This window comes from Chamaea fasciata, unplaced genomic scaffold, assembly GCF_029207755.1.
Source record: "Chamaea fasciata isolate MVZ Bird 193981 ecotype frontalis unplaced genomic scaffold, bChaFas1.0.hap1 SCAF_6, whole genome shotgun sequence".
NCBI classification, from domain to species: domain Eukaryota; kingdom Metazoa; phylum Chordata; class Aves; order Passeriformes; family Sylviidae; genus Chamaea; species Chamaea fasciata.
In genome coordinates, this window is record NW_027094091.1 from 69,654,842 (window position 1) to 69,682,516 (window position 27,675).

A 27,675-nucleotide genomic window follows, 5' to 3' on the forward strand; every position below is an offset into this window, starting at 1 on the left:
TAAAAGGCAGCAGGGTGAGGGAGAGCAAACATGAAGTTCTTGCTGTAGTGTGGGGTATCATACCTTGTTACTTGCAGGGGTTTTGGGTTGCCTGTTTAAATGTTGTGGTTTGGATCCCAAAGTGAAGAATTGGCGCTTGAAATACTTGGCCCAGTTTGCCACATTTCAAATGATCCTTGCTTTGTTTTGATTCACTCTTGCCTCACGAATCCCTTGATGTGCATCAGAGGGTTAGATATGAGGCATGAAAAAGCCCTAGCAGTGTCTTGCAAAGTGAACTTAGCTGGTTGTTGGTCAGAGCCGGACTTTGTTCTTGCACTGGGAATGGGGGTTCATTTCCTCTTGTGTGTTCCACTTGCAAGGTAATAGTATAAGCATTGCTATTCCTGTGTGAAACAGGCTCCAAGTGTACAGTGGAAAATGTGCTGTCAAGAAATGCTCAGTAATGTATGAAAGATAGATAGATTGATTGAATAATTGTTTTGGCAGTGTTTTGGAGGTGTGAGAGCTAGAATTGTTCTGGAGACAAAGCTGCAATTCTCTTGGATGAGAGTTGCTGGAGCACCAGGGAAGGCAGTGTGGCTGTAGGTCAGGCATGAGGAGTTCCTCATGTAAAGAAGGATTAACACTGCTCACTGTAAGGGAGTCATTTTTAGCTGAGTAAGGAAAGAATCTGAAACTTCCTTGCTCTTCAAGCAGGGAAGTGGGGCTGAAGTCAGCAAAGTCGGCCTAAGGGTTATTAACTGCCCTGGTCATAGTTGTGGTTTTGGGCTCAAGGTGGCTTTGCAATACCAAGCAGAGTTGAAAATTCTTACTATGTTTAGTGTTGTCTTTAAAAACTTTTTGCTGCTCTCCAAAAATTTTAGAGCTGGGAAAAATCAACTTGCTAAAGCACTTGATAATTGTCAGTAAGCGCCTCACAAAAAACTGATCCCAAAGGAGTGTCAGGTAAGGTTTATTTTAGGGGGTGCAGTTTGCTGCCTGACGATGGCCACTGGCTGTTCCTTGTCCTTAAGGTTCTTTGGAAGGGCTTTGCTCTGGTCCTCATAGGATCCTTTGGCACCCTCTGGGTGTCAAACACCAAAGGCCCAAATGCCAAGTGAAAAAATCAGCAAATTCTAAATTGTGTTCCCTGCCTAATATAAAGCAAAAGTCATGGGGCTCACGTGAGAAAAGCTGAGATACAAAGTTGTGTTGGCTTTTAAGACTGGAAAATACGGGTCAGCCCCAAAAATAAGCAAAAATCCTGCAGTGAAGATATCTTTTCATGAAAGGTGGGCTTTTTTTGTCTCTTAATACTTGTCCGAGCTAGTGTGGTTCGTCCACATCCAGATTCAGATGCTGCCATTTTACATTATGGTGCTTTTAAAAACACCGAAGCTTAAAAAATAAACCTTGTTAGGATAATGAGCCCGCCTTGCTGTTTCACAGCCGTGTAGAGCTGCTGTGTGCAGCCTGGCTGCCAGACACTTCCTTGCAGTGCGCTGCTTCCTTGGGACTGCTTAGAGAACTCTGCACTGATGCTTTGAGGGCGTCATCGAGAGACGGAGATACCGTGCTGTCTGCTGTCCTCCAGATGGCTAAAAGGCAGCTGGGAACTCGTGCTGCTTCCCAGGAGGTGTTTGTCCAAAGGTGCCATTCAGGCTACACTTCTTCTGAGCAAGTGTTTGGGCTGGGTAGTGACACTGGGTGCCCAAATGTACCCTTTGGTACAACTCATTAGTGCTCTGCCCACACGTGGCACGTTACAGATGGGATTTTATAGTTCAGACAGAGTGCTTGCTCTGGCTCAGTGCTGGGGGGCAGGAGCACATCGACACCGGGCGTGCATGTAGGATGGCCCGAAGGAGAAGAAGTAGGGAATGGGATCAGCAGAATGGGTTCTTGGAATCAGACAGGGGACCTAAGATGGGAAGGAGGAAATTACTTTTACCAGCCTTTTCTTAATGCTTCTGGGTTGTCCTTATAGCAGAGATGTAGTTTACAAAAACTGTAACTCAGTGATAACCAAATGCTCGGGACGCTCTGTAAATGAGCAGAGCCATGCACTGGTTAGATTTATAAATAATGGGCTTGTGGCATTTGCAGTGAAGGAGGTGGGTGCTGGAAACCAAGTCTTTTCTGCCCTGTTCATAAAGTGAGTGTTTAAGAGTCGATTTTATTCTGATAGAGTTCAGATCATTTTAAAGCTCTCAGGTAATGGAAGTGGTGGCAGGTTCTTCTGCTGGGAGTAAGGTTAGAAATGCTGTAATTTTAAGCTTGTGATGTTAATTTGGGCATTGTACACTCATTTTGGTACTTAAGAGACTTGCCTGGCTTGATACCTTAGTTGATGGTGTGCTTCTAGAGGAGCTCCTTGGTGTTGGGTGTACTGCATTTCTTCCTCCCAGCAGAAGATGATGTGACATCCAGGGACAGTTGTTTGTAGGAGGGATGTATTTTCCATTCTGCCTCTGTCCCTGGCCTGGTGTAAAATTATGAGGATGCTAATCCATGTTTTGCCTTAAAAGCAGTACATTTGAAATCAGTAGATAACCCAAAGCTTTTTTTCAAGTCCTTAATGCATGAGAATTGTTTCTTTTTTTGTTTGTTTGGGGGAGTTTATATGTGTGTAATTACTTGGGGTTTTGTTGTGTCTTCTTACAGTGAGGGAACCTCTGAGAGGAAGTGGATTCTTTGACCGTAGTTTACATCTGTGTGAGATGATGTGGAGGCTTGGGTGCCCAGTGGGATCTGTGCTGATGGCAGTTTTATGTGCGGGTGGCTTGATGGAGGGAGCTGGATGAAGTCAGAGTTAGCCTCCAGAGCTGGGTTCTGTCTCTGTTTGATTCAGCATTATGTGGTGGCAAGAGCCACCCCAGTTAGGGCAGCTGGGGTGTGCTTCATCTTCCCGTCCGAACCTGGCATTCGTTCAAGTGCACGTTTAGTGTTTGGTGTTTGTCAGTCAAAACAAACTTCCTGGCATCTTCCAGGGCTGTCTTCAGGGTGTACAGACAGGAGGCCTGTTTGAGAGCAGCCTGAACTTGGGAATTTTGTTCTCCTGGTATCTTTTTGATAGTAGGAGCGTCAGATGCACTGGAAATTGTTTTGAGCAAAGTAGACCTAGGCAAGGACAGAACATGAGATTTGTACTGCAGGATGAGAGAGTAGGAGAAGTCTTGTAAAAGGGCTTATGTTCGGGTCTGTCCGAACAATTGGGTTCTGTCAGAGTATTGCTGGATTGGGGGAATGCTGACAGAGCATGCAGATGAAATGTTCTGATAGGTAAGGTGGAGCATTTGTGTGCTAGTCCAAGCCTTTTTTTAGTCAAGGGAAATAAAATACATCCGAAGCCCTTTAAAGGAAATGTCTGTTTACTTGACCTGGTACATGGAAATGCTTTGTCTTTGTTTGTAGCTTCTGTGGAGAAGGCAGGATTTTCTTGAGAAACGGAAGTGGGGTTTTCCCTTCTGCCAAAGTACGGTTTTATTCCCTGCTTTGATACGCTATGTCTTTGTCACTATCCCTGTATGGTGGTGTGTAGAAAAACTGAGAAGACAAGACTGTAACTCTGATGAAACTGTGAAGGTAAATAACAATTTTGAAACTGCAGAGGAGATAAGAAAAGCTGCAGGCTGAAGATGGATCTCTTCTACCTTGCAATAGAAAAGATTTTTACTCCGTATTTAGTATTTAAAAAATAGTGTGAAGTGGTTTTCCAGTAAGTTAATTTCTTGATATTGTTCTGAAATGTTTTCAGCGACAGCACATCATATAAACATTCTCCAGTCTTTATTGTGAGGATGTTTTATCCTGGTCTCTCATGGGTGTCTTGGTGCTGTGTTGTTTGTGGGTGGATTTCTGCTTCTCCCTGTTCTCCTTGGGTTTTTATTTAATCACACCATGCCCATATTCCTAGCTGGAAGGGAGATGAGAGGATTTTTCCATTTGAAACTTTAACTGCGTGAAAGACCTGATTTTGGGGAGAGGATATGTGTGGGGGAGAGTAGTTTTCCTATTTTGACTTTTTTCTTAGCAAATATTTCATAGTGTTAGGAAGAACCACGACCAGCTGTTCATTATTTCACTTGGAGGAGATTTTTTTTTCAGTTAGTCTGAGCAGTTGGGGTTTTGCATAATTTGGGTGAGCCAAGAATCCTTCTGCCGGCTCCGGAGTTTGCCTTTCCAGGGGTGAAATCTGTCACTTGGCTCCTGAACAGCGCCGCGGTTCCTCTGTCTTGCTGCAGCAGGCCGTCCTCTGGAAGAAGACAAATGGCAAGTCCTCAGATGAACCAAGGCAGGCCCAAAGCAGCGCTGTAGGTGCAGAGGGCAGTGATGGGCAAAGGACTCTGGCAAGGCAGGGTTCCCTAGGACTGGGGAGGAAACTAGGAGTTGCCTTCACCCGTTTGCCAAACTGGAGAGAGCAGCCTGTGTGAGCATCCCTTGGAAAGAACACTGCTGGGGAGTGCCAGGTAGTGCTGCGGGGCTGTCCCGCTCTTGCCATCACAGCCACTTTGATGCGAAGTTGGAAGTCCTCCCTTTCAGCTGATGTTCCCGGATTTGGAGGAGGGCAGAGATGGCTGCAGAAAACCAGAGGGAGGCTTTAGAGGTGCCCTTGAGATGTGTGTTCGTGTGTTGCCAAGAGCTGACCAGAGGCTTTGTTTTTCTGTGGTGGTGTTGAAGGGATGAAATGAAGAAAATTGGGAAGTCGCTCTCAGCCTGCCCTCCTTAGCAAACGAGGCATTTGGGTTGAAGCTGAGTGTGTCCTGGAAGGGTAGAGTGGGAGACAAACAGCAGAAGGCCAAAGTTGTATGAGCTCCCCACTTGTGACAAGAGAATGGATGGGAGTCTGGAGGGACCTTCCGGGAGTCCTTGGATGAACTGCCTGCTCTTCTGGTTTATCTGCCCGCAGAGATGGATTCTTGGGGAATTTATCTGCAGGAATCTGAACTTGTGATGCTCATGGGACTGCGTTGAAACTTTGGAGATGCAAATACAGCTTAAGAATAAAATAATTTCTGTCTCAATGAGGTATATTCCATGTGGAAACAGATGCAGACAGTGGCTGCTTTTATCCAGGGATGACTGCAGTTTTTAATTGTTGTAAGGGTGGCTGGTGCATATGATTTCTCTGTTGGGCAAACTGGCATGTAAACTGGTTCTGATTTTGGATTGGGATTGGGGTTTGGGTTCTGAAACCGGGAATTTTGGAAGCTGTTCAGCTTTGTAGGGGGACGTTTAACTTGGTCTTTATAATTTGATAATTGTTTTGGTGACTAGTTCACAGGCTGTGAAGCGAGTTCCTGGAACTCTCAGAGAAGTGTCTTCTCTAAAATATTTGCCCCAGTTGTCCTCTAGCGGGCAGGATAACACAAATGACTGTTAGGGCATTCTTCTCTAAAACACTCATCTCATTGTTAATTTCTACATATTTCACAGCAAAAACAAATGGACAGCACAGGAAGGTAGGGTCTACAGAAAAGCTTTGACAACTCAGTATCTGTTTTCTAAAGAAGGCGGGTGTGGAGTTGCATTTTCTGTAGATCAAGTTCAAGAAAATGTTTCCTTGGGAAAGGTGCTGTGACACGAAGTCATCTTGTAGTGGTGTTGATATTATGTGGAAGGTGTTACTTGTCCTTTTGGTTGTTTTCTTTGGATGTTGGACTAGGGGATATCAGACCCGAAGTGAGATACCTGAAGCCAACAATGTCCTTAAAAATAAAATGCCTAAATAATAACTGCAGCTGTAGATTTTTTTGTCTATTTTGTTTTAAGTCTGTTTTGGTCAGTTATATCATTCTTAAACAAGGTCTGTTACTTTCCAGGTGGAATCCTTTATCTTGGATCAGGATGATCTCGAAAACCCTATGTTGGAAACTGCTTCTAAATTGCTGCTGTCAACCACTGATGGTGCTGACCTGAGAACAGTAGATCCCGAAACCCAGGCAAGATTAGAAGCTTTACTTGAAGCTGCGGGTGAGTCCTCGTGTCCCGTGCAGGTTTAACCCCAAAGCCCTCACCAGAGTCCGTACTGGAATGGCTTGCGAAAGGCTAATCCATAGGAGCGTGATGCAGCTGCAAAATGTACGGTGGGGTGGATTTGGCAAGGGTGTCACGGAAGAGAAAAACGTTCAGAGTGTTCCAGGGTTTGGAAAATCAGCATTTCACGTGCAGACGCTTCAAATCAGATCCCTCCAATGCTGGCGTTCTAAAAGCCTGAGTCAGAATTGAAGCCTGACTATGGCTTGTGCCCTTATGTCAAACCCTAAATTGCTAAGTAGGTTTTATTTTGTAGTAGTTGCTGTTTGAAAGTTTTAGCAGTTGCTTACGTTAAGTAATTTCAGTAGCTGAAAACTGTGGATTGGAGGGTTTCAGTCACGTGCAGCTTTTAATGAGTGTTGTAAACAGTCAGACCCATCGTTTCAGGAGCTGTGGTTGATTGTGCTTGGAATGTTTCTGCCGCCAGATCTCATAGGCTCAATTTCAGCTTGTCTGTTCTCTCCTTTCCTGGCACGCATCCCCGTTGGTTGCAAATTGGATTGGCAGGCATAGGGAAGCTGTCGACAGCGGATGGGAAAGCCTTTGCGGATCCCGAGGTGCTCCGCAGGCTGACCTCCTCGGTCAGCTGCGCGCTGGATGAGGCTGCCGCTGCGCTGACCCGGATGAGAGCGGAGAGCACGGCCAACGCAGGGCAGACGGACAAGTAAGCCAACTTCAGTCCTGGAGAGTTTCGGCCCTTTGCTGCTTCTAGAAGCAGTTTTTCTTGTTCTATCACTTGCGCTTACGGGATGATGAAACTCTTACTCAAGTGGAATTGGTGCCAAGTTATCACCTTTGCTTCTCCTGCTTAAATATTTGTGGGCTGGCAGGTCTTGCAGTAGAGAGTGAAGCAACGTAATGCTACTTACAATTACGGAATGACACTCCAAGGAGTTTATCGCCAGCAACTGTAGAAACATTTCTAAGTTCTTCAATAGTACGGGCCTTAGAAATGTTCCAAACACTTGTAAATCCCAAAATGGGTCATTCAGTGATAGCATGAAACAAGATTTCAGATCAAAAAAAAATCTTTTAGGGAATTTCAGAGTGCCTTTTTAATTGAGGAAGGGAAACAGCCTTGAGGGACTGGAGCTCCGTAGCGGTCAGTGTTGCACGGGGCCCTGGATGGAGCCTCAGCCAGGGAGTTGGTGCTCTTGTACTGGACTTTGTGCATGTATGTGTACAATTTTGTCTTACTGGGGTATTCAGGAGGGAAAGAAGAAGGAGGTTTCCTTCCAGGCTGTCATTAGGCTTCAGTGCAGTGGAAACAGTGTTAGTAGGGACAGTCAAGTGCTGCTGTGCTTGTCAGAATAACTCCAGAGAAAGATCTCTTGCTGTAGGAACAGGATGCGTGAAGAGCAGTGTAATTTTGGGTTATGTCTGCATCTCCTCTTTTCCCCTGTACCTCTTCCTTGAGAATGGTGGTGGTTGCCAAAGTTTTGTACAGGGACGGAGGTTCTTGGGAATTAAAAAAAAAAGTCACCGTGTAGTAAAGAGACACATTTCAGAACTGATCCTCCATGTATTAAAATTGTGTCTAGTTACAAGATCCTGGTATTTTCAGCACAGGAGAGAAGAGAATTGGTTACGTTTCTTACAGGAGAAGACTGATGTGGGTGATTTGTTTTAGTTTAATTAGCAGTTACAGTGCTGAACAAATAAAGTTTTCTCAAGATTGACAGGTGATTTTTGTGTCCTCTGGTCTTGGGGTATCCTGCGTGTATTTCTGTTGTAAACTTCTGTTAAAGATTAATAGCAGGAGTGCATATGGACACAACTTAATTTTCAACCAAGTTAGCTGGGAAACCTCAAGTGTAAAGCTGGCACTTCTTTAATTAGCAGTTGGCATGTTTTTAGCCCGTGTTTCCTTTTTTGCTGACTGCGTCCTCATGGCACACTGGAGTTGAGGCACAGTGCATTTCCACTTTCAATGCTTTCTCCCTTGTTAGCCGCAGCTTGGCCGAGGCTTGTTCTGAAGGCGATGTGAATGCTGTGCGGAAGTTGCTCATTGAGGGCCGGAGTGTGAACGAGCACACAGAAGAAGGGGAAAGCCTCCTTTGTTTGGCCTGCTCAGCAGGATATTATGAGCTTGCACAGGTTGGTTTCCTGGCTGTCTGTACCATGGGGATGTTGAACAAAAGGAAATGTTAAATCAAAATATTACCATTTTGTGCACCTGGGGGGAGGGCGGCGTTAAGGCAGTGAGACATGGCAGCTCACTGGAAAACTCGCACATGCGCTGAGCGTCGCTAACGCATCCTTGGTGCCTGTTTTCTGCAGGGGTTGCTCACACAGCGCTGTGGTGAGGCTGGGGGTTCGCAGTGCAGGGGCACGGCGGCGTGTCACTGCGGTGTTGCTGATCACCGTCTCTCGGCAGGTTCTCCTGGCAATGCATGCCAATGTGGAGGACCGGGGAATCAAAGGAGACATCACGCCTCTAATGGCTGCTGCCAATGGCGGGCACGTCAAAATTGTCAAGCTGCTGCTAGCTCACGGTGCTGATGTGAACGCACAGTCATCCACAGGTAAAGAGGCTGTTGGGAGCGACTGGAGAGCTGGGATTTGCGCTGCGCAGGGAACTTGGCACGGAAGTTTGGGAGCAATGGCTCTCAGCCCGGAAAGGCGGAATGCTTTCTTGCGGTTTTGCCATTTAAATTCTCTTTTCTAAGTGAAACTCTGAAATACTGTTGGATGCAGATAAAATACTATGGAGACACATGAAGGTGGATAAGGTCAGTTAGTATCTGGGAGGTGCTTGAGTACATAGGATTTGTTGTCACATTTTAAGCACAGTTTGGTAAGTTTGCGTGTACATGGAGAAATTATTTGGTGGCAGGTCAGGAGACCCAAGGGGAGAACAGGAAACATGAGAAGATGGCCCCCCATGCCCCCTTCCCCTCTTCCCAGGGTAATTTGCTAGCCGTTTGTGTTGAAGTGACCCGATTGGGAAGTCTGAGTTTTGTAGCCTGGAAGTGGAGATGGAGAGCTGGTTTGCAGTCAGCAGTAACTGATGAATGGAGAGCTGACGCTGCGTGAGGGGGAGAGGGGGATACCAGAAGACACCTTATTCGGCTTTTTTAATATTTTTTTCAGTGAAGTAGCAATATGGCCTTGACATTTAACTGTTTTTCAAGGTGTCTTTCACAAAGGCAAATTCTTTGACTTGTGTGCAGATCTGTGTTTTTTGTATTTTTCCACTGAAGTTGTTTTCCTCTCCTCCTAAAGACTGTGAACACGTTGGAACCAGCCCCTTGCAGGTGTTTAAGACTTGAGCTTTCATTCTTACAGCACTGTGTGCTCCTGCTGATTAACAGGAAAACGGCTGGGCCTTTGTGACAGGAGCTGGGCTAGAAATGGGAAGAGAGGTGCATCAGTACAGGCACAAGGAGATCCTCAGTCTGTCAGCACCGAGCTTCTTGGTGCCATTACTCATTTCCCCCCCCGTAGTTCTTCATGTGTAGCCTGAAAACCCCTGTTCTGTCAGGTGTCCAGCTGAAAGGGACGGAATGGAGGTGGCGTTCCGGGCGGAGAAACGCCACCGCGTTCTGTTTTCACCCCTTGTTGTCCCTGCCTTTAGGCAACACAGCCCTGACCTATGCCTGTGCCGGGGGCTATGTGGACGTCGTGAAGGTGCTGCTGGAGTCGGGCGCCAGCATCGAGGACCACAACGAGAACGGTCACACGCCGCTGATGGAGGCCGGCAGCGCCGGCCACGTGGAGGTGGCCAGGGTGCTGCTGGAAAACGGGGCGGGCATCAATACGCATTCCAACGAATTCAAGGAGAGCGCCCTGACGCTGGCTTGCTACAAAGGTACAGGAGCAAGCGTGGAAAAGTGTCAGGGGCAAAGAGCTGCTTCGAGCACGGGTTCATTCAGCCTCGCTGCCCACGACATCGTGGTGCTCTTGTCCTGCTGTGATACCACACAGCACGTGTGTGCTGTACGTAAAACTGCCTGTGTGCAGAGTCTGAGAGTCAAGGTCTAAACCGTGGGCCTGAGTTACGATGGTTTAGAAGATGCTCTGTTAAACAAATCAAGAGACAAGGAACTACTCTATCGTATTACAGGATAAGTAAGCTAAACTTTCTGTATTACAGCTGTATTATGCCAGGTACCTCTGCTTAAATACGGAAATATTTAATTTTAAAGGACTTGGTACTTGGAAATGATGGGAAGTTTGCCTTTTAGGTGTCGGTGCTGAGGACAACAGGCCTTCGTTTCCTCCCTTAGAGCACCCCAGAAAGGAATGAAAACGTTTAATTAAGAGGCAAAATATGTTCCTACAGGCCAGCAGCTGCTGTTACGGTCACTTAGGAGATGTTTTACTAGGCCCTTGCCATCATGGAGTAGTTGATGTTGGTGGCAGAGGTACTTGTGTGGCACCAGTATGGAAGTTGATCATGGTCTTTTATTTATATTTTTTGCCAACTCCACTGCTAAGGTGCTGTGCATGTAGATAGCAGAGATACAAACACACCTTTCCGGAGTGGATTTTTTATGTTGTAACATGGACATACGTGACCTTCATTATGTACTTTCGATCCTTTCTGTGAGTGTTGAAATATACTTTTTCAAGCGGTCTCTCTCTGTTCACTGTTTTCTCCACACAGGCCATCTGGAAATGGTGAGGTTTCTGCTGGAAGCTGGTGCAGACCAGGAGCACAAGACAGATGAGATGCACACTGCTCTCATGGAGGCGTGCATGGTAAGAGATACGAGGCTTGGGCAGTGAGGTCTGTGAGCCCTCTTTTCTTCCCAAAAATGGAGAAAGTGATTCCTTCTAGTCTCCTACTGCTACGAAATCTAACTGTGATGTTTTGGTTCTCTTGTCTACTTGAAGTTAGCAGTGGGACAATACTTTATATAGGAATTTAGAAATCCACTTCAAGTGGGAAGATTGTCAGTTGTTGTTGAAATGCTTTTAACATTTCTAATGAGCTAAACACAGTCAGTGAATATGAGCATAACCTAGCTTTTGGAGGCATTTAACACACCTCAGTTACGTTTAAGCAGTTTGTAAGCAGGTGGTTACGTGTGTAACATGTTTCAGTATAGTTCACATAATCACATACTCCTTGAAAACACAGAAGCTGTTTGGAAAGCAACTAGGAAATACAAGAGGAAATGGTTAATTCTTTCTTTGATGTTGCTCCTTTATCCATCTGAGGTGCTTGTGTTCACCTGAATATGGAACTTCATTGTTAAACTGAGAATTGATTTCTTCATTTTCCTTTTTATTCTTCTCTCCAAATAGATTCCTCACGTGTTGGGATTTTCATGCCGTTAGCCCTCTGTAATGTCACACTGTGAACCCGTGGCTGGAGAGGGGGGCAGTAAATCCCTGTTTAGTCTGCCCTTCCCTGAAACAACTGGAATCATTCTAAAATCGCCTGGTTATGTCTATTCAAGGAAGTTAATGGTTTCAGATAGGGGAATGATTAACAGAAACCATTACACTTCTTGAAAGTTGTTGCAAAGAAAGTCACGTATATAAACAGACCTCAAGCTGTCCTTTATCTCACCCTGAAATCTTACTACAGCAGCCACATAAATATCCTTGGCAATGGCCTTGCAGCCAGTTCCTGAGAGATGGTAAAATTACTTTGTTTGATGGTGCAGTTGCCTTCTCATCAGGGCATTTTTGTGGTGGAGCTATGGATCAAGCCTTCCTCTCCTTACCATTCTCTTATGCCCTCTCAACTCCTCTAACAGACTAACAAAATTCCATCGGACCCACAGAGATGTTAAGACCTAATTTTCGTTAAAAATTACAGAGCAATAGGAAATAAATTCATCTCCCTTACTTCTGCGGGAAGCTGTTCCTAGGGAGGCAGCTCCACACCGGTGCTCAGAGCTGGCAGACAGTTGAGTGTCTCGTACCTTCAGCTCTGCTGACGAGAGAAGGAGCGGCTTTCTCTAGCAGAGTTTAAAAACCTTGCCGTGTGAAATGAAGCAGAGCAATGACTTCCATCTCAGCATCCACTTTGTGCAGAAACAGCTTCTGCTCTTCAGTGGCACGAGAGAACTTCCTTCTCTGGAACACCACTGAGCTTGAATATGTGCTAACAGAACTGTCTGTCTGTGGCATAGCCAGTGCAGGTTTGAGGCAGGAGGACTTTGGCCTGAGAGTTTTTCTTAGGCAGCAGTTAATATTGATTTCATGCAAATGAGGTGTTGGAGAATGGCACTTGCCTTGTGGGAGCAAAAAGCAGGTTGATCTAGTTGGCGTTTCCTCTCGCTGAAGGACTAATGCCCATAGAGCTTCATCTTTAAAATGCACCTGGTGCTCTTGGGAAGGTTGCTCAGGTGACTTTTTCTAACCTGTTAGCGGTTGGAAAGCTTTTCCTGGCTGCTGTTGGAGAGCTTAACAGCCCCATCCATTGCAAGGTTTATTAAAACATGGATCCAGTTCCCTTGCGTGGTGAAGCGCCAGCAGTTCTCCTCCAGGCTGCCTGGCCCACATAGGAAGCTTTGAAGCCAACCTTGGTGCTTTGTCATGCCATCCTTACCGTGGATCAGGGGTGAGCAGTTAGCTGTCTTGCCAGAGCCTGATGGATGAGGTGCCGTCTCTGCATTTCCCTGAGGAAAGATTCTTTATGGAGTCTTGGAGTTTTTCCCTAAAATAGTACTGTCATTTCGTGTAAAAGGTGAATATGTCCTAGTTAATGTCCTAGATATTTTTCCGAGAGGAAACCGTGTTTTGCTCCCTGGATATCAGAATAAGGTATGAAACGCTTGAGAAAATGAAGCGGAAGAATGTCAGATGCAGTTTGGTATTTTGTCTGGAGAAGAGCTTTTTGGAGTTGTGGTTTCCAGCTTGGCGAGGACGGCCGTGGCTGTGATTTGCTGCCTCTTAGGAATTAATCTGAGATCAAGGTGTACTTAGCTCATTCAGGGACCATCTTGGGAAAGCCTTGTGCTCCTGGTGAGTGGTTGTTTATTCGCTGCAGCCCTCCGGTGTTTTGTTTGTCAGATTATGGTTCCTCCAAGTTGGAATGGTGGCAATCTCCTCATGGAGAAAACCAGCTTGGAGAGTTCATGCTGTTGTTGGAGTGCAGCGGCCGAGCCAGTCTCTGCTTCTGTCTGAACAAAGCAGAATGGAATGGCAGTTGGATGTGTCACTGTCAGGCCTCCAGTGTAAACATGGATCTGAAAAACCACTTCAAATAGTTCCTGAATTTATGGCATACTGAAAATGTGGAGTTCGAATGCTCAAGTATTTCTGAAGGAAGAAAGCAAACTTAGGAGCTACCTTTTGGTAGAACGGGTTTGACAGCATGATCACGATACCTGGAAAACCCTGCCAGAATCCTGCCAAGGGAAAGCTGTTGCTCAGGTGGGTGGCTCCTGGGATGCGTAAGGCACCCCTGACAAGTCATCTTATTTTGGCTTTTCTCTGGGAAGGAGAAAGTAAGTCTTGACTCTACTGTTAAATTGAGCAGTGAAATAGTTTTGCAGGAGCATGAGGCAAGCCAGGTCAGTGTGCACGGTTGCTTTTCTTAAAAAAGGGAGAAAGCAAAAGGATCTAACTGTTGTTTTTGTGGAGGAGACAAACATTAAATAGTGGTGAGCTCCCTCTCGACTTTCTGGGCTTTGTTTTGGAGCTCCCCCCCGCCCCAAGTAAGCTGGTCCCAAACACCTGAACTTGAGTCTCAAATGAAGTTGAGTGGCTTGTTGCTTACACCATTGACAAAGAGGTCTGGTACCAGGTTCACAGCGCACACTCAGTAAAACATGCTCAGCATTTCTCCAGGAGCCTCTTCAGTAGGAGATCTTGAGCTTTATCCAGATACTTGGGGAAAATATTCAGAAAAACTGTTGAGCAAGTTTCATTGCATTTTTGGACACCTTTTACTCGCTCATTGCTTTTTGTGTCTTTTGAGGGAATTTGGGTCTGTGACAAAGCTGTGGAGAAAAGCAGTTTTTCCATTTGGTCAATCTTTTCATCTTGGTTTGGTTTTTTTTCTTTTGCATTTCCAGGATGGTCATGTGGAAGTGGCAAGATTACTTCTGGACAGCGGAGCTCAGGTGAACATGCCTGCGGACTCCTTCGAGTCTCCGTTGACTCTGGCAGCCTGTGGCGGGCACGTCGAGCTGGCGGCTTTGTTAATTGAACGTGGGGCTAACCTGGAAGAGGTCAATGATGAAGGATACACACCACTGATGGAGGCAGCTCGAGAGGGCCACGAGGAGATGGTGGCACTGTTACTTGGGCAAGGTAACTGCTGCGGCACCTTCTGCGGGCTGGAACTCAGCCAGCAGCTGCGTGTGTTGGGGGGGAAAGCTCTAAGTTACTGTGATTTTTGTTTTCTTTGGTAATAAGATGCCTTGTGCACATGGAAGTGATTTGTCTGCTGATCCTGCCTTCTGTAACTGGTGTTTTGTGTTGTTTGAAGGAGCAAACATCAATGCTCAGACTGAGGAGACGCAAGAAACTGCATTGACTCTGGCTTGCTGCGGAGGGTTTTTGGAGGTGGCTGATTTTCTCATTAAAGCAGGAGCTGACATAGAACTCGGCTGTTCCACACCTTTGATGGAAGCTGCTCAAGAGGGGCATTTGGAGCTGGTTAAATATTTATTAGCTGCAGGTATGGAGTCATTTTGTTAACACTTTTGTAAAGGCTTAATCTAAGAGAAAACCACTTTTTTTCAATATTCATTGCTTGTTCTTTAGCAGCTTCTTGAAGTTGACTGTGAAGGTCTTTGGAGCCCAAAGTAATTTAATGGTTGGACTCTTAATTTAGCTTTTGAAGATTGAACTGATGTAAACTTCCAGTTGATGTTTTTATTCCTCTAGAGTACGATGAAGTTACCAGTTCAATAGATGCTGCATTGGAAGGGAGAAGTTTAATTTGCTGTTTGATCCTGTGAAGATTGTGGAGGCTTGTATATTTTCTGTAATGCCCATCCTAAAGCTTACAAGGTTTTGCCCTTTCTGTTTCAGGGGCTAACGTGCACGCAACGACAGCAACAGGTGACACGGCGCTGACGTACGCCTGTGAAAACGGCCACACTGATGTAGCAGATGTCTTACTTCAGGCAGGTGCAGATCTGGTAAGTTACCTACCTTCTTTGAAACATCTAAGTAGGATCTAAAATTAACAACATCTCATGTTCTTTCTGTTTGTTTCTGTGTTCATTGCTGAAAACTTACACGTTCCTTCATGTATTTTTGGGCTGTTAAATTATTCAAAAGTGCTGAGGTCAGTTCCAGTCCTCTGGTGATTGATGTCTAAAGCTTTTCCGAGCCATTCAAGGCTGCCTGGACAAAATAGGGGATTTCATTCTTTTGACACGGTATTTGGCTCCAAATTGTTGAACTGATTCTGGGTTAGTCCTTGTTCCTGCAAATCTGTTCCCTGCAAACCCTTCCAACAGTCTGTTTGGTGTACTGTAATGGAATTAAGATGATGAAGGTAAACTGGTTTTTACTTTTCGGTAGGCTTGTACACACCAGAGTGTTATCAAAAAGCGATGTTTAGGCATATGAGAAGATGTCCTGTTTAACTAAAATGCCCCGCATGTGCCTTGAATGCTTTTTGTCCAGGAGTCACACCTGTGCAGAGACAGGTGGGGAATGGTTTATCTGCCTTCGAGACACCCTCGGTTTGAATGTTAGCTAAACATTTATATCTAAGTTTGTGAAACACTACAGAAGGATGAAAACACTAAAGAAGGATTGAAAACCCAGAAGGGTGGCTTGCCTTCTTCCACACATTACTTTGGATTTTGAAGCCTTTCTTTATCTACTCTAGGAGCATGAATCAGAAGGTGGAAGAACTCCTCTCATGAAAGCTGCCAGGGCAGGTCATGTTTGCACTGTTCAGTTCTTGATTAGCAAAGGTAAGAGTGTGGAATGGTTTGGGTTTTCCTGACATTAGAAATACTTCAAGTTAAGTAAATGTCAGAACTAGTCTAGCTTCCTTGGATGTGTTTTAAATGTCCCAACTCAAGTGGGCAGTTTATTTGCCAACTAGGCATGTAATGGTTACGTGTGGCTTCTGCTGAGATTGGTGGAACTGTGTCTAGTTGTAAACATAGTGTATTTCCTCTTTTAATTCCTAGTAAATGCAGCAGTAGTAGGGATCACTGGGGTCTCCATGCCCCCTGGTGCAGCTTTGGAGCACTGTATTTGGGAGTTGAACTACAAATGCCTGTTGTCTTCCAGATTTTGACTATAGCTTGCTTAATGTTTTGATACAAACCTGGAATTTCTGTTTTCTCTCTCTTGGGCTGATTCTCCTGAAGTTTTCTTATCCCTACCTTGCATGGAGTAGGACATCTGGCAGGATGGAGTTTTCCCTGTGTAGATTGCGGAGTAGTTAATTCTGTTGTATTTGATAGAGGCGAACGTGTCGAAGTCTGTTTTAGCTGATGTTTGCCCCTCTGTTTCTGCAGGAGCAAATGTGAACAGGACCACAGCGAACAACGATCACACAGTGCTGTCGCTGGCCTGTGCCGGAGGTCACTTGGCAGTGGTGGAGTTACTGCTCGCTCATGGTGCTGATCCCACACACAGGCTCAAGGTTTGTCCCTTACCTGCCTCATTTTCCTCTAAGGGTACCCAACTGAATTTTCTCCTTTTGTATTCTCTGCAACTCAGCCAGCCTGTGATGGTTTAAGTGGAAGTTTCCACAAGCAGATGTTCCTCGTGTATGTGTTGCTGGAGTTAGTGCAGGTCTCTTGATCGTTATGAGTGTAATGAGGCTGCCCTCCAGTTGTGAAGTGCTCTTTGTGGAAGAGGAAAGAATTTTAAAGTTCTTTTTTCTTTTTAATACTTCATGAAGTCTTTTAAGTTTGGATGTGAACTTGTGGAGATTGCGTATTTGCCAAAGCAGGAGGCAGTCACCTAGGTACCGTGTTGTGTCTCCCAAGATGCCGCAGTGTTGTTTCCATGATGCTCTTTCCTGAGTCTGTGATCTTTCCCTCTTCAGGACGGATCGACCATGCTAATTGAGGCAGCCAAGGGCGGTCACACCAGCGTGGTTTGTTACCTTCTAGATTACCCAAACAACTTGCTTTCTGCTCCTCCACCCGATGCCACTCAGCTGACCCCACCATCCCATGATCTGAACAGGGTAAGATTTCAGGGCTCGTGATCTGCGGGGCTTTTTTGCACTTTCTTACTTGGGAGTTTAAAGGTGAGAGAGGAGTCAGTCGTGTCATATCGTAAACTGGAGGTGAGCACACTGAGAATTACTTAGAGCTGTAATGGAAATGGGGAAGACTTTCGAACATTGTGGTACAGTGCTCTCATCATTCCTATTGTTCTCTAAGTATTACTGGGAAAAAAACCCCGAGGGTGGAAAAAACCAGCAAGCGCAAAGGTCTGCTTAAATGAGACTCTTCAGAGTTGAATTTATAGCCCATTGTGGCTTGTGTTTCCTGTGTTACAGTACAGCACTGTACCATGCCGAGTATAGTTCAGCAAGTAATTTTTTAGGTTAAAAATGCAAAGGATGTGGAGATCACATGGTCTCCAGGTGTTAATTACTGAACTCAGCATATTAAAAACAGTAATAAATGTTCTCAGTCACCATTCAAGTCTGCTTTTCTAACAGATTTTGTTTACCTTCTATTGAATTATAACTAGCACAGAGTATGAGAAAAGTAATCTATTAGTATCCGACGTTTTAGGCTCCTCGAGTACCAGTGCAGGCGCTGCCCATGGTCGTCCCACCCCAGGAGCCTGACAAACCCCCTGCTAATGTCGCCACAACCCTTCCCATCAGAAATAAAGGTCAGTCGTAGTTCTGGAGCTTGTTTTCTAAATATCCTTCCGAGGTAGAAGATAGAGGCTTGCACTTGTAGCAGAGTAGCTCCTATGAAGAGTGTTTATGGATTCAGTCAAGGAAACTGCAAATTTTTTTTTTTAATTTATTTTTTTTTAAGGATTTGCTTATCCAACAAGTATCAGTCATCTAAACCTGTAATCATAGAACGTCAAGAAATCTGCCTAAGTAAATACGTTAAAATCTCTAGTCTGACACACTGAACTAATGCAAAATGCTACCCAGAAGTCTATAGAAATTGGAAAATGGAAGTTGCAGAACCCATGTTAATCTCCACATCATAGTTGATTTGATAACTTGTGTTTCCTTAGGGTAGTAGTCTGGGCGTGGGTTTGACTAATTGGATTGAAGGCGGAATTTCTTGTGCAGTAAAATCTTTAGTCCGATGTGGCTCAGGTCCTCCTAGGACTAAATTTGCATCTATTTTGCTCTCGCCATTTTGACACTTAATGCTTTCTGTACTTAAGAATTCTCTTCAAAAAACAATTTTTATCAAGCATCAGAAGTAGCAAATACAGGCGTGCATGTCCTAAAATTAATCCTGTGTGTACACTTGTATTGTTCTGGAGATACAGCGAGGATGGCTGGAAGAAACTGGGCACCTCCACTGCCTCAGATCCTGAGTTTTGATTTGCCTTTCGCCCTTCAAAATTACCCGATTGTTGCCTCTCCACCTGGTATGGCAGAGCATGTCAGCTGTGTTACTGGGGACTTCTGCATAAAAGACCAGTTGGATTAGTCCATCGCTTGTTCTTGCAGGAAGGCTGAAATGTTTGCCTTGCCTGGGCAGAGAGCTCAGTTTTGACACAGGCAAAATCATGTCTGCTATGGATAAAACGTAGTGGCTAAAGACACCCTGTTAGATCCTGCTAAATCTAAATGACTGTCCTGGGTTCTGGCACTCTTTGTCACCTGAGCAAAGCTGGATACCTGGAGCAAAAGGATGCCTAGTTCTAGAAAGCGTAGCACTTCTTAAAATGTACCAGCACTACTTAAAAGTCAGTTGCAAAAACCGGTGGCCTAGTCCCAGTCCTAGAGATGTTTTTGTATCCCTTGGGCTGCGTTTTCAGGGCTGTAAGCATATGCTTATGTCCCAACGCCATTCCAGACGCAAAACACCGAGTAAAGAGACAGCATATCCTTGCTTTTTGTTCCCAGTTTTCTTGTAGCAGCACCCGGTAACAGCGGCTCGAGACAATCGCTTCCTTTGGCAAAAGCATAACGATTGCTGGAGTAGACCTGTCACCGTAGCACAGGGATATGTGGGATGCATGTGCACTAGCGTGTCCTGTTAAATTGCAATCCGACTGCTGGGTACAAATTGGCAGGTGTTCCTGGAGGGCCTTCGGCACGCGCTGACCTTCCGTGGGTGCTGTGCCCTGGTGTGTAGCCGGCCATGCAGCAGCCCAGCAGTAGCTCTGTAATGAGGATGCCATTCGTATGCACTTCCATTGGTTCTGAGGGGGTTTCTTTTTCACACAGCTGCTTCTAAACAAAAGTCCAGCAGTCATTTGCCAACAAACAACCAGGATGTACAGGGTTACATCACCAATCAGTCTCCAGAGAGCATTGTAGAAGAGGCTCAGGGCAAGTTGACAGAGCTGGAGCAGAGGATAAAAGAAGCCATAGAGAAGAACGCTCAGCTGCAGTCCCTGGAATTGGCACACGCTGACCAGCTCACCAAAGAGAAGATTGAGGAGCTGAACAAAACGAGAGAGGAACAAATTCAGAAGAAACAAAAGATTTTGGAGGAACTGCAGAAAGTGGAGCGAGAGTTACAGCTGAAAACTCAGCAGCAGCTAAAAAAGCAATATCTAGAGGTAAAAGCGCAAAGAATTCAGCTCCAGCAGCAGCAGCAGCAGCAGTCTTGCCAGCATCTGGGACTACTGACTCCCGTTGGGGTAGGAGAACAACTCTCAGAGGGAGACTATGCACGATTGCAGCAAGTGGACTCCATCTTGCTTAAAGATGACCCCCAGCAAGCTGCTGCGCAGACGGGTTTTGCACCAATTCAGCCTCTGGCCATGCCACAAGCTTTGCCTCTGGCAGCAGGTTCCTTACCTCCAGGGTCCATCGCAAATCTTACAGAACTGCAAGGTGTTATAGTTGGACAGCCAGTGCTGGGCCAAGCACAACTAGCAGGGCTGGGGCAAGGAATACTGACAGAAACACAGCAAGGGTTAATGGTAGCCAGCCCTGCTCAGACGCTCAATGACACGCTGGATGACATCATGGCAGGTGGGTTTACGTTGTTATGAGCAGGTATAATATTTGCTTCACCAGTTGAGGGTATGTCCACTTCTTTTTATATGTGTGTGTGTGTGTGTGTGTGTGTTTGTGTATTCCCACGAGCTCTACAGCAAGCACCACTCGCCCTCTGATCCCTGTCTTGAGGAGTTGGGAAAACTAGCTTTTAACTTTTCAGTTCGCAGGGTGAGCTAACCGGTGCCTGTTGGTCAGGTTGGTATGGTGGAGTGGCATTTTCAGCTCATCATCCTTTGGGGAGGGATGTGTTAGAGTTCATGTGGTGGTTCTGTTTTGTCCTGGTCGTAGCTCAGGAATAGCACCATGGTGGTGCTGGGTAGGACTCTGGACGAGCTGAGAGCTGACTTGCAGTAGGCTGAGCAACTGCAGCACCACAACTAGCCTGTCAAGTGTGAGGGAGCTGTGGGTTTATCTTCAGAATAAGGGCTGCTCCAGTTGGCCTTCTGTAGTCTACTTAGTGGAAGCTTTTACTTCTGCTTGGGAAAAACAAAGGCGATAATCCTATGACTTTTTGAAACACCTACTCCTGAAAATGGCTGCCAGCAGACAACATGGTTAACCTTACCAAAATCTTGTCATCTCTCTGGAGAATTCTTTTCCCAGTGACTTGAATGCTCTAAGGCCTTAAGCAGTAAAATAGAAGAATGAAGCAGGTTTTAAATGTGAGTTGTCACTGTTTCAGTTTACACCTCACTCAGTTGTGCTTCCTCCCCTTTCCATGCTAAAGCAGTCGTGGAAATACTCCTTGGCTGAGCACAGGTGAACTGGCAGGCCATAGTCTTAAAAAAAAAAAAAGTCACTTGATGAAAAAGTACCGGGATGCTCTTGGTTAAGCCAATGCACTGTCATTTTTACAAATGCTGTCTATCTGAACAAGTCTGCTTTGCAAAGCTGTTAGGATGAGGTTTGTGTGCCAGAGGGGAGGCAGGTCTCCAAGAAGATGTTGGCCTGGAGCTGGTCGTGCGTGTACTGCAAGAGTTGGAGTAGAGTAGTAGCACAGAGTCAATGGAAGGTATGGTAAAGGATTAAAACTACCAGGTGGTGATTTTGTAAAGTACTTGGAACACCACTTCTGAGACGAGACACCTGCTGAGTGACCTTGTGTCCTGGCAAAGCTTCGTTAAAGAGGACTGAAACTTTTTGCTGGAAATCTTGTGTTAGAATTGAAGCATAGGCATAGAGATTGGAAGTGGATAAAAATACACATGTATGCATGAAAAAGTAGATAAAATTATATAAATGATGCACTAACAGTAAAGATTTCTCTTGTGGAGCTGCTGGGGTACAGGACAAGATGAATTTAAATGCTGGGATGATTGTAGTTCTTGGTAACTTAAAAAGAGTCTGTGTAATGCACTTGAGTTGTGTTTAAATATAAGGTAAACCTGGAGTTATTTGGGTCACGTGTTTAACTGCATGTCACATCTTGAGAAGGTGCAATTTCAGGTCAGCTGTCACATGCCCAAATGGCTGTGCGTGCCTTTTTGGGCACTCAGGTATTTCCAGTGTGAATCTAGGTGAATGTTTTGGTCCTGCTCAGCCCCACATGTTAGTACATGCACGTACACTTGCTGCTGGGAAGGAAGTCTGAATTCATTTTCGGTCAAGTGCCTGATCGTAGGGTGTTTTTTTAGGCAAGAACCGACACAGGCCAGAGTATAGAACTTCAGTGCCAACCTGTAGTGAGTCCACAAATCACAGTCTCATGTGGACCTGAAATGGGCTCAGTGTGATACAGAGCATTTAAGTAGCAGCTAAATATTTGATAAGTAACTCCATGTACTGCTTTAAGAGAAGCTTCCAGAGCATTCTTACGCATTTAAATTCTTGTTCCTGAGATGCCTTGAGTTTAGTTCCATTGCAGAGCTGTGTTTACAGCACCAGTTACGGAAACAAAGCTTCACCTTGACTGTGCAAACTTGATTTACTGTGCACGTCTGTGCTTAATTATTTGAAAACAATGAATAAGTGGTAAATAATACTTCATTTTTTACCTTTGGGCTCCTTTATGGTCCTAATGGAATTGAGGACAAGTGAAAGGCTTGCTCTTGAGCCTCAGATGTTGGGCAAGTGAGGATCATAAAAATAAGGGTTTTTTTAGGGTTACTTATGTAAGTCTTGTATGAAAACATTGCATCTGTTAAGTGTTGTAAAGATCTAAAGAGAAAAACCACCTTGGTTTTAACAGCGAGCTTTTTATAAAGTAGAAACTATTCCAAGGATTACATCCAGTCACAGAGCTTCTCAAAAAACTCCAAGAATCTTGAAGCACTTGATAAAATGCATTCCTGGAAGTTACCTTGTGGGTCGAGTCAGTTCGGAATGCAGCTGTCTAAATTAATATGTGAGAAAGAGTCTGCCTTGGCTGTAAGCTTTTCACAGAGACTCAATACTGAAAGAAATAACAGCTGAGTGCCAGCATCCCAGGGAAATCAGGTTGTGCCCCACTTGGGACCTGAGCAGGAGCTGGCTTCATGTGGGGCTGACCTGCCGTAAGGCAGCCTTGCACACTCTTCACTAATAACCACCAAGACTACCGGTGTGGAACTGCTCTCAGGCTTCATGCACGGAGCCCCTCTTGCACAGCAGCAGCCCTGTGTTTGTGCTGGAATTCAGAGCATAACTGGACCGTTGCAGTCCGAGGCATGATCTGCGTCTCAAGTGCACTGCAGTGATTTTAATCCTGTGTGGCAGGAACGTGGTTTGTAGTGACTGAGGATACTACAGAGAAACTGAGGACAGAGAGGGAACTGGTGTGGAGCAAGCCTGTAGAGTTGGCTTGAAACCAGTTGGGAAAAGCTGAGATGTCTCATGCATTTCTTGTCAAGTACTGTAATGTGGAACAGTTTTTATCTGTCTACTGCTGACATTAGAGGAGACAAGAAATCAGTGCGTGAGGCCAGTGCTGTGCCCACAGCAAGACAGCACGTGTGGGACACGAGACACCCGCATGAAGAGAAGTGATGTTACAAGGGTGAAAGCCAAGGGCATGACGTGCTGGTGAGGCCAGTGGGTGTGGGGGAGGAGGCAGCTGCTCTGAGGGTGTCTTCTCTTCGTTTAAGCTCACAGGGAGTTGAGGTATGGCCAGAAGAAAATCAAGAGAAAGAGCAGGGCTGTTCCAGGTATCAGTAAGCACAAAACTGGTTGTCTGGTGCCCCAGCAAATGTCCGAGACTCCAACTGGAGTAGTCAAATGGTGCTTGGTGAAGTCTTCCAACCAAGACGCTGGATTAAGGTGTAGGTGGTCCTGTACCAAGTCGTGTGTATACTAAAATATTCCAGGGATGGCCTGACTTTGAAGACTTGGTTATCCCAGGCATGAAATAATGATGTTTCCATGGTGAGGCAGACTTGAGTTCACTTTGCCACTAGAGCAGGGCAAGGAGCAGAGTGCAATATTTGGCTGTCAGTGTGTTTAGTGTATAGAATCAAGCTAGTTGCTTACTCTTCTCAGTGCTCAGGACTGCTGTGAAAACCTTTTGGGTTATTGAAAACTTCGAATATTATAGGTCGGGCGCCGTGAAAATTCTGTCCATCACCCTTGATGTGTTCATTACAAATTTGAACTCCATACAGGTGATGTTGAAATAAATATAATCAAAGTGATTACCCGTAAAAATTAACATTGTGTCTCAGTGAATTGTGCTGTAGGTATATGAACTAAATTTGTGTATTATTGCTGAAGCACACGTCTTTCTTTTTTGGGTTTGTTTGGGTTTTTTTGTATTTGGGGAGGGGGGGTGATTGGGATTTTATTTGTTTGGTTTTTCCTCCCTTCACTGCAAATGTAAAAAGTACGCTTCACCTGAACTGAGACCTTCTTAACTAACTTGACTTTTTTAGCCTGAGAATTTACTAATGTCTCCTGTAATAGAGAAGATGCTTCCCAGTCCCCGTTTTGGGACCTGAGCAAGAATTCTTAGAAACTGTTCAAATTACAGGCGATTTTTGACCTTGGGTCAAAATATTTTGGCATATCTTCAGTATGTTAATTTTAGTCCATACCTAGTGTAATTTGTGAGATAAGTTTTCAAAAGGCACTCGAAGATGTAAATCAGGGGAGTTTGAATTCTGAGTTCTGACTTACTCTTAAATATAAGATTCATGATACTTTCTGTGTTAGAAGCTGAGGGTTCTTTGCTTCTCCTGGTGTCATTTATCACCTGCTTTGCTGGGATTTTGTGTAGGAAATCCAGAAATTAAATTAGTTATGGACGTAAAGCACAGCTGCCTTGCAGAGGTGGGAGCACACAGCTGGGCCTGTTAGGATACAGGTTTTGAGGCATCAGTTGGGAAAGTGTTTCATTTTGCAGTTTGAAGGGCTTTTGTCAACCGGACAGAAGTGTGCGGTGCTTCACTTTCTCCTTTGCTGTTTGCCTGAGAAACAGCTGGAGAAACACTGAAGAAGTGACAGGGAAAAAACACGGAGTTGTTGTGAGGAAAAGTAGGAAAAATGGGTGTTTTCCCCAAAGGCTGCTCCAGACTCAAGTTTACTCTGTACTTCTAAACATCCCATGTGTAGAATGAATTTCAGGGGGCGTGGCAGTTGGTGCTATCTGTGTCATGTCCATACGCTGTTATCACTGTAAGTGGTTACCTTTGCTTACCTAACACCTTGACCAAACTCTCTGCAACCTGCTGTTCCACTTCTCTGATTTCAGCAAATCCTGCCATGTAAGCATCCTGCCCTGTTGCTTTTTTGTTACATTTTCGGGGGGTGGGGGTGAAGGCTGGACAGACTTCTACATGGAAACATTTAAACTGTTTTAAGAAAAATTGCATAGATACCCCTTGGTTGGACTTGTTCTGCAGCCCTGCTTCCAAAGGTAAGGAACTCCAGGTCCAAATAATAGCTGATTTGTTGTAGGAAAGATCTTTGGGTTAAAAAAAAATCAAAACAAAACCCAGACAACCCAACAACAAAAAAAACCACCAAAATTTGTGGTGGGCTTTTAGAAAACATCTCAATCTGATACTTAACTCTTTCTTTGATTGAATACAGTAAACCTTTTTCATAGTTCAAAATCTGAGAGTTAAAGATTCAAAGGTTGGGCTCAATGTGTGGAAAACAAGAGGTTTTGAGGAGTTCCATCTGTCAGTGGGAGTTCATAGCACCGTCCCTTTACTGTCACATTACACTTGGGAAGTGTTTTGCTTTGACTAAGCGTGGTTCTTCTGTCCAACAGCAGTGAGTGGAAGAGCATCTGCAATGTCAAACACTCCTACCCACAGCATTGCAACCTCAGTGTCCCAACCTCAGACGCCGACTCCGAGTCCCATCATTTCTCCTTCAGCCATGCTGCCCATCTACCCTGCTATAGACATCGATGCCCAGGTGAGCCCGCCACTCTCACAGATGCACAGAGCTATTTTTTCCTGCGTCCTGAATAATGCAGTGGTGGCAAACAGCTCTGTTGTATAATGGATTGGGGTCTGGGGACTGGATTTGCTGCCTTTAGAAAGCCAGAACAACACCCCCGAGAGCTGCAACCCACTTTCCTCGGTGCTCTCACCGAACAAAAAAAAAAGTCTCTGAATGGCTAAACACTTGTATTTCTTATTCCTTTGTTGTCAGTGTGATTATGAGGAACAGCAGAGTTGTCTACTGACATAAATTAAATGTTTTCTGGCCTGATATCGTAAGACAAAAATAAGCCTTAAAGCATTGCACACTGAGTTCTCGGTTGTGCTTCCAAGTTGCTGGCCAGAGATCACGGGTGTATGAAAGTTTTGAAACTAATAAATGCTGTGATTTTTTAGCAAGAGGAAGTAATTCAAGCTCTCGTTTCCACTAAGGGAAAGGCTTTTCTGTATTGAAAATAATGGTTAAAAGGGCAACTTTTTGTTGACTTTGAGCTAGCTGGCCATCAGCTGAAAGTATGCACATACTAACTGGCACATATCTATGCGCAGCTTTGGGCTGTACTTAACGTGACTAAGATTTGGGCAGCATGGAGTAGAGCAAAGGCATGAGATCATTGTGGAGAAAAGGAGAGAAACCTCTGAAAAATCAGCCCTTGCTACTTGCTTGTGGCACTGGGCTTGGATTGTGCTGTGATGAAGCCTTTGGTTGAACCAGAGTGCTAGGAGTTAAAGACAGAATTCTTACCTTCATTATACCGTCTAAAGGTCCCAGTCAGGCAGTGGTAAAGAAGTTAATCTGGTTAGCAGAGCACAGGTGAGAGCTCAGTTCTTGAAGAATCTCAGTTCTTGTCAGGATTTCTTCTTAAGTCTCCCAACAGAGCTGCCTTGAGAGGCAGAATCCTGTCATGAGCTTGCACACAGAAGGTAGCTGTCAAGGGGAGCATCCATAAACATGCCCTTAGCTTACAGAAGCGTTTTATTTTGGCACGAGTATGGTTGTGTTTTGGCTAACGTGCACTCTAACGGGGCTGTCCATGAAAAAGCAAGTATTTATCTTGTGTGTGTGTCTGTTTGGTTTAGACTGAGAGTAACCATGACACAGCCTTGACGCTGGCTTGTGCTGGTGGCCATGAAGAACTGGTACAAACCCTGCTGGAGAGAGGAGCTAACATTGAGCACAGGGACAAGAAAGGTGGGTATCTCACCATGGCAGTATGAGCCGTCTGCTTTGCCGTTGTGTCCCACTGAATAAATCCCCAGTAAGCCTAGACTTCACGTGAAACCCTTAGGCTTGGTTTTCTGGTGGTTTAAGTCATGTCATGTTTTCTGTTTCAGGGTTTACTCCACTTATTTTGGCTGCTACAGCTGGCCATGTGGGTGTTGTGGAAATCTTACTGGATAATGGAGCTGATATTGAAGCCCAGTCTGAGAGAACCAAGGACACTCCCTTGTCTTTGGCTTGTTCAGGAGGGAGGCAAGAGGTGAAGTAAACCTTAAATCTTCAGAAGCAGAGTGTGAATGACATATTGTGCCAGTACAGTACAAGAAACTTGCAGAAAAGATACGATCACACCGGTTGTGTGTTTAAAAGAGATGCAGAGAGCTTCAGATTTTCCAATTTAGACATTACAACATGTCTCATACAGATGGCTTTTTCTCTTTTGATAACTGGACTGGCGCTGTGCAGGTGTCCTGGTGAATGCAGTCATTAGTGCCCCATTATGGGACTTTTACCAGCATAATTAGATGTAGGTATGAAAATGAATGCCATGAGTGTTCTTGTTGAGAATGAGGAGTTAGACACAAACGGGTTCCATAGATGAGCCTTATTGTAGTTTTGGAGGGGAGGGGGAAGGGAAAAAGCTGGGCTTTGGGCAGCAGAGATGATGTCAGAACACCCTCCTGCCCAGATTTTTGGGTTTGACAGTATATTTGTTCTGTGATTTCATGGGAAAACATTCTGATTGAGAATTGTGCAGGTCTAATCTAAATTTTTTTAATGCTTAAGACCTGAAAGTGAAGCAAATTTAACATTGCGCTGGAAGTGACACCAGGGGTTTTCACCTCAGTGTACACTGGGATTTTGAGTTGCTAGACAGTTCTGTTTCTTGTCAAGTCCTCTGCAGGAGAGGACAAAAAGCAGGAGTACTTTGTACACCAGACTGAAACTGAGTGTCTGGGTCTGGCAGGCTTTAAAGACAGCTGAAATAATCCTGAAGAGATCTGCTTCTTCTTTCA

At 45.0% G+C, this 27,675-nt stretch overlaps 1 protein-coding gene across 7 annotated transcripts in view; it reads left to right on the forward strand.

The window, feature by feature from the left end:
• The window catches only part of ANKRD17 (ankyrin repeat domain 17), a 69,562-nt gene that overhangs the window by 28,967 nt on the left and 12,920 nt on the right, over nt 1-27,675 (forward strand). For 3 of the 7 annotated variants that reach the window (XM_066184707.1, XM_066184709.1, XM_066184711.1), the window contains exons 2-18: nt 5,805-5,955; nt 6,526-6,682; nt 7,968-8,115; nt 8,396-8,543; nt 9,596-9,829; nt 10,628-10,722; nt 13,998-14,235; nt 14,414-14,605; nt 14,962-15,071; nt 15,773-15,860; nt 16,416-16,543; nt 16,952-17,095; nt 17,655-17,757; nt 19,292-20,047; nt 25,260-25,408; nt 26,518-26,629; nt 26,773-26,918. In XM_066184707.1, the coding sequence (XP_066040804.1) occupies nt 5,805-5,955; nt 6,526-6,682; nt 7,968-8,115; nt 8,396-8,543; nt 9,596-9,829; nt 10,628-10,722; nt 13,998-14,235; nt 14,414-14,605; nt 14,962-15,071; nt 15,773-15,860; nt 16,416-16,543; nt 16,952-17,095; nt 17,655-17,757; nt 19,292-20,047; nt 25,260-25,408; nt 26,518-26,629; nt 26,773-26,918 (3,099 nt within the window). The remainder of the gene's footprint in view (nt 1-5,804; nt 5,956-6,525; nt 6,683-7,967; nt 8,116-8,395; nt 8,544-9,595; nt 9,830-10,627; nt 10,723-13,997; nt 14,236-14,413; nt 14,606-14,961; nt 15,072-15,772; nt 15,861-16,415; nt 16,544-16,951; nt 17,096-17,654; nt 17,758-19,291; nt 20,048-25,259; nt 25,409-26,517; nt 26,630-26,772; nt 26,919-27,675) is intronic. The other 4 variants (XM_066184708.1, XM_066184710.1, XM_066184712.1 and 1 more) reach the window with 2 other exon arrangements.